The sequence below is a fragment of the Meles meles genome, chromosome 10 (genome assembly GCF_922984935.1).
Source record: "Meles meles chromosome 10, mMelMel3.1 paternal haplotype, whole genome shotgun sequence".
Classification (NCBI taxonomy): Eukaryota; Metazoa; Chordata; class Mammalia; order Carnivora; family Mustelidae; genus Meles; species Meles meles.
The window spans coordinates 37,059,681-37,065,675 of NC_060075.1; the positions used below are offsets into that span (position 1 = coordinate 37,059,681).

At 41.1% G+C, this 5,995-nt stretch overlaps 1 protein-coding gene across 4 annotated transcripts; it reads left to right on the plus strand.

The window, feature by feature from the left end:
* The first annotated feature begins 386 nt into the window (after nucleotides 1-386).
* On the plus strand, nucleotides 387-5,733 carry GPR85 (G protein-coupled receptor 85). 4 transcript variants are annotated; one of them, XM_046020033.1, is made up of 4 exons: nucleotides 387-629; nucleotides 1,112-1,717; nucleotides 1,855-1,996; nucleotides 3,109-5,733. In XM_046020033.1, exon 4 carries the CDS (start codon nucleotides 3,279-3,281, stop codon nucleotides 4,389-4,391), a length of 1,113 nt encoding a protein of 370 aa, XP_045875989.1. In that variant the 5' UTR covers nucleotides 387-629; nucleotides 1,112-1,717; nucleotides 1,855-1,996; nucleotides 3,109-3,278; the 3' UTR covers nucleotides 4,392-5,733. The 4 variants fall into 4 exon arrangements, with proteins under 4 accessions (XP_045875989.1, XP_045875991.1, XP_045875992.1 ...); XM_046020035.1 differs by having other exon boundaries at nucleotides 1,879-1,996; XM_046020036.1 differs by having other exon boundaries at nucleotides 1,882-1,996.
* The last annotated feature ends 262 nt before the right edge of the window (nucleotides 5,734-5,995 follow it).

The window sequence follows — 5,995 nt, forward strand, 5'->3', positions numbered from 1 at the left end:
GTATTCTTCGTTTTTTTGTTGTTTTTGTTTTTTTGTTTGTTTTTTTTAACAAATAATTATCTATCTTTTAAACGGGTTAGGATATCCCAAAAAACAAATCAGGAATACGGAACATCATTTCACTATTACGAACATAGGGCTTAGTGTAATGACTGTGACACCATGACAGTGAAGTATTCATTTTTAAGCTTTAAACAGAGAAAGCTTTACCTCAGTGCGTCCAATAGAAATTCAATATGTAAATTAACCCATATTATCTGTATGCTGATTGGCTTGAGTTCGCCCGAATGTCACAATCTCACCACCCAGCAATGAGGTATTTTACTGCTGTCTGGAGATCAAATTATTACTGTAGAGAAGATCTTTATTTTTTCTGTTTCATTAACAGATTATTATAAAGCAATAAGCATGCAGGAGGAGAAGCAGACGTTTTACATTGGGAGTTAATGAAAGCGTTGTCTGCTCGTTTTTTGGAGATGGGGAGTTGTTTAAAATCTTATATCACCCCCACAAACAAAACTCTTCGGAAATGGTAAAATAAGGAAATGCATGATTCCAGAGGCATCCCTAAGCACCCAGTTGTCAGGCTATGTGGTGTCTTGTGATATCATCGGACCTTTTGGATGGGTGTAAGTTTTATGAATTCGTTATATTCCTAGTATTTTTCTTCCGTAAAAACAGAGGGGGAGGAAAAGGAAACTCAAACACACAACTGCTTTGACATTACCAATGTATCGGTCAGCCGTACTTGCAAGAAGGAAAGAGAAAGGCTGTTGCTCGGTGGGGTGGAATGCGAGGAATAGTCATTTAAAATTTTTCTAAGCCTGATTCTATAGTCATAGTCGTTAAGGTAAAATGGATGTAAATCATTTTGCAGTAGTCCTCCGAACTTAGCTTCTCCCTACTTAACACATATTTGCGTGCATTTGAGAATAGAAGATGACTAACAAAGACAGGGCTGCCCTAACCTGCTTTCCCTTCTTCCCCATTGACAAGATTTTTCTTGACGGCGCTTTTAAAAATATATATATATACATATTTATTTAATTTTTTTCTTTCTTTCTTTTTCCTCCCCCTCCCCCCACGCCCGGGCTAACCTGCAAATGCAAAGGTCAGCTGGGGAGATCATTAAAAAGGAAATCTAAAAGAAGCTTCCAATGCGTTGGACCACCCTAAAAGAGAAAGGAAGGAAATGTTCGGGGAAGACTAGGGTTCCGGGAAGCTGAAGAGGGGGCGAGCGCCCCCAACACGGTGGCTTCTCCTGGCGCTGCCCTAAGGGAAGAGGATGGGCCTGAGGTCCTGAAAAAAGCCTTTCCAAGCCCCCACTTCAGATGTGGGGAGGGAAAAGTTCAGTAGCAGCCAGAAGGGGACAAAGCCTAATTTTGCCAGTTCAACAGGACTGGAGAGTCAATAAACCCTGCCAGCTCTGGAAACGGGTCGAGGCTCCTGTTGGCTCCACAGAGGCTGAAGCAGCCTTCGCCGCCGCCCTCGTCGCCGCCGCCGCCGCCGCCGCCGCCGCCGCCGCGGCCCCTGCGTTACTGGGGGAGACGGTGCCGCTGCGACAGGGGAGGACGCGGCTGGAGCTCAAGGAGGCTCCAGCGCGCAGGCGCCGCCGAGCCTTGGCTGAATGCTCAGTCAAGGCACTAAGGCAAAAAAAAAAATCAGCAATTTATAGAAAGAAGAAGCTATAGTCTGTCGGGATATCCAACACCAACAGGTAGGAGGATATACTCTCGGTTAAGTTTGGGGGGAGGGGGGCGCACAGTGTTGATGAAACTGCAGGTTCACCGGCACCGAGCCCTCCCTGAGGTTTTTTGTTTTTTGTTTTTTTGACAATAAACTGCATAATGGAAGTACATTCAGACAATGCATCTTCAGTAGGGCTTATTGAGAGCTCCATTTCTGGAAAGCGTTGCAAGACTGAGGAATATCAGACTGCGAATCACCGGGAACAGTTCCCTTGCAGCACAGAAGCAATATCTCTCCCCATCTTCGCGTATGTAATGCATGTCTCTCTCCCCCTCCCCCTCCTCCACCCCACATTATAAATCCAGGGGTGGCGGATTTCAGGTTTCGTAATGTTGCATGATGTGATCGGTATTTACCCGGGGATGTACTGGTGGGGAAATTAAAATCGTCGAACGCAGTTTTGCCTGGGCTTCCATCAGTATATTCCGGGCTAGTGAGAAGTGGCAAAGGAAACATGCTTCGTGGGAATAACAGAGGAAGCCGATTTTCCTGGTGTGGCTCTCAGGCACCCGGGAGACAATGTGCATTTTGTTTTAAAATGAAGCCACTTGCGTTTGCAACAAAGATTATCAGTGTAAATAGGAAAGGCTTAATTGCCCAAGATATACAGGTTCATGTTAAATTCATTTGAATCCAGGCAGCCAAGGTCTACAAATGGAAGTGCTTTATTCCTCTGGGTGTGTTTCCCCGGCCAATACTTACATTAAACGTTTTTAATAATCATGTGGGTTTAAAAGAGAAAAGATTTACCAAAAATGGGGGGTGGGGTGGGGAGGGAAAGACAAAAGATTAAATCACATCAAATCCGGGATAACTTCCTATTAATTTCGGAGTCTAATGTTGAAATTGTGCTTTGAGATGAATCAACAAATACTCTTCTTGCAATATGCAGCATGAATAGTGCCACTTAAGTTAAAAGACATATTTTGCAAGGGTTCTTTGGATCCATATCAGCAGGAAAGCTGCCTGTAAAACACTGACAGATACTAACAGAACTCAGATAATGTAGGCAGTCTCATCTCTGTCACCTACCAGCAATCTTGTAGATTCCATTGTAACATTAGTGATTAATTCCTGGACTGGCATATTTTATGACTGTGGAACATTTTATTCCTTCTGTCCTAAAAGTACCCAATCAAATTTATGTTCTCCAATATAAGGACATTTTACAATTCATCTAGTTCAGAAAACTAAACAAGCCAATTTTCTGAAATCTCAAACAAAAATACTTACTAAAGCAAATATTGTTATTCAAAATTAAAACTTTATTTGCTTCCCCGTAAATGAACAGCTTTATGTTAGCACTGCCTGACATCATTACTTGTTAACTTAAGAACTGATAGCTCATTTTTTTTCCAGATATTCTGATGGCAAATCAAATGGAAGAAAAGAGGAAGCATGACTGCAGATCACATCAGTTCTCTTTGTGGATTACATTTTCAGTAAAATGTATGGATCTATCTTTTCCTTGTTCTTATATCTAGATCATGAGACTTGACTGAGGCTGTATCTTTATCCTCCATCCATCTATGGCGAACTATAGCCATGCAGCTGACAACATTTTGCAAAATCTCTCTCCTCTAACAGCCTTTCTGAAACTGACTTCCTTGGGTTTCATAATAGGAGTCAGCGTGGTGGGCAACCTTCTGATCTCCATTTTGCTAGTGAAAGATAAGACCTTGCATAGAGCACCTTACTACTTCCTGTTGGATCTTTGCTGTTCAGATATCCTCAGATCTGCAATTTGTTTCCCATTCGTATTCAACTCTGTCAAAAATGGCTCTACCTGGACTTATGGGACTCTGACTTGCAAAGTGATTGCCTTTCTGGGGGTTTTGTCGTGTTTCCACACTGCTTTCATGCTCTTCTGCATCAGCGTCACCAGATACTTAGCTATCGCCCATCACCGCTTCTATACAAAGAGGCTGACCTTTTGGACGTGTCTGGCTGTGATCTGCATGGTGTGGACTCTGTCTGTGGCCATGGCATTCCCCCCAGTTTTAGATGTGGGTACTTACTCATTCATTAGGGAGGAAGATCAATGTACCTTCCAACACCGCTCCTTCAGGGCTAATGATTCCTTAGGATTTATGCTGCTCCTTGCTCTCATCCTCCTAGCCACACAGCTTGTCTACCTCAAGCTGATATTTTTTGTCCACGACCGAAGGAAAATGAAGCCAGTCCAGTTTGTAGCAGCAGTAAGCCAGAACTGGACTTTTCATGGCCCTGGAGCCAGTGGCCAGGCAGCCGCCAATTGGCTAGCAGGATTTGGAAGGGGTCCCACACCACCCACCTTGCTGGGCATCCGGCAAAATGCAAACACCACGGGCAGAAGAAGGCTCTTGGTCCTAGATGAGTTCAAAATGGAGAAAAGAATCAGCAGAATGTTCTATATAATGACTTTTCTCTTCCTAACCTTGTGGGGCCCATACCTGGTGGCCTGTTATTGGAGAGTTTTTGCAAGAGGGCCTGTAGTACCAGGGGGATTTCTAACAGCCGCTGTCTGGATGAGTTTTGCCCAAGCAGGAATCAATCCTTTTGTCTGCATTTTCTCCAACAGGGAGCTGAGGCGCTGTTTCAGCACAACCCTCCTTTACTGCAGAAAATCCAGGTTACCAAGGGAACCTTACTGTGTTATATGAAGGAGCATCTGGAAATCTTTAGCCTTGTGAAACACTAACCTTCTCTGCTAAGCAATCGTGGCCTGTAGCCATATCTTGAGAAGAAAATCAAGAATGGGATCAACGGTTATAAGGATTTGGGCAACCTTCTGCAGTATTTGCAATAGTTCACCTATAATCCTATTTTAAATCTCAGAGTGATCCTGCTGACTGCCGGCGAAGGTTTGTAATTAAGAAAGGACTGAACCACTGCCCTAAGTTTCTTTCTGTGGTTGAAAACTAGATAATGAAAGTAGCAGGTGCTAAGTATCAGTGCTAAATGCTGTGTATATCACTACTTAAGAAAAAAGAAAAAACATCAAAAAAACAATTAGCATTGGACATCTTAATAAATTAAGTTGACATGAGGTAAATGTGTTGATAAAAACTAATTTTAGAAGTTTGAAGACTTTAAAACATTTCATACTATTATTGTTTTGCAAAAACTAAAATATTTGGGGACTTAAAGTACTGTAAGCCACTAAAGACGTGCCATGAATTATGGGATTATCACACTTTTAAAAATTCGCCTTGTAAGTTTGGGGGAGCATTCCAAAGCAGTATATCGGTTTCAATTAGAGTTTACTCTTTTTTTTTTTGTATTAATACATTACTATTTCTAAATACCACTTTCCTTACCTACTAGTGAAATTGCTAGCATTGAAGTGTATTATGTGGTTTTTGTTGATTTGGTATAAAGTTTTTCCAATTCATTTATATTTTACAAATGCTAGATATTGGTCTAGGAGGCAACATTAACGGTACCAAATGGTCACAACTGAGCAGTTCTAATAATGCAGAATAAACACATGTTGCCTTAAAGGGTTATCTAGTATCTATCATCTTATTTAGCATTGGAGCAAATAGTCAAGGGAAATCGAATTAGTAACTGGTCATGGTCATGCATCTGGAAGTGCATGGACGATCATTTAATACTCTTTTTCCTTTTTCCTCACGTGGTTTGAAATTTAAGGTGCACATCACTGGGATAATGAGATTTTCTTCTGAGGTGTGCTACCCATTCTAATGTGTTCTAAGAAGCAGGCAGTTGATGTATGTTTATATTTTAAATCAGCTGTCAAGGGGAGACCACAGCCTTAGTAAGACATCCTGCACAATTTGAGAAGCATTTATTCTACCGACGGCACAGTCTTGTTTATACTTTCTGCACATTCAGTGTATTGGTCGTTTAAATTATTTCAGTTTTACCTTGTGAAAGCTTATCATATGATTTCTGGTATTTTAGAAATACATTAGAGTCTGTGAGTCTCATTCTTTAAGATACAGATGTGTGAATTTCAATATAAAGTTGCATTTGCCAAAATTTACCCGTGTAGCCTGTTACTTTTCTTGGAATAAATTTTACCTTTTTGGCAGTTAACAATTTCTTTTGACCTGGGAGGCAAGCACAAACTAGGAAGACTAGCTTTATTATGGTTTTGTTTTTTGATTTTTTTGTAGCTACTGTATTTTGAAACTGGAAATGCACAAATGATAGGGAACTTAAAGATGATAAACTGACAAATAATATTATCTACAAAAGCATTATTTGGTAGCTTATCATAGTTATCCCTCTATTTTTACAA

Coding starts and splice junctions, on each gene's coding strand:
- GPR85 (XM_046020033.1), top strand. CDS start 3,279: ATGGCGAACTATAGCCATGCAGCTGACAACATTTTGCAAAATCTCTCT.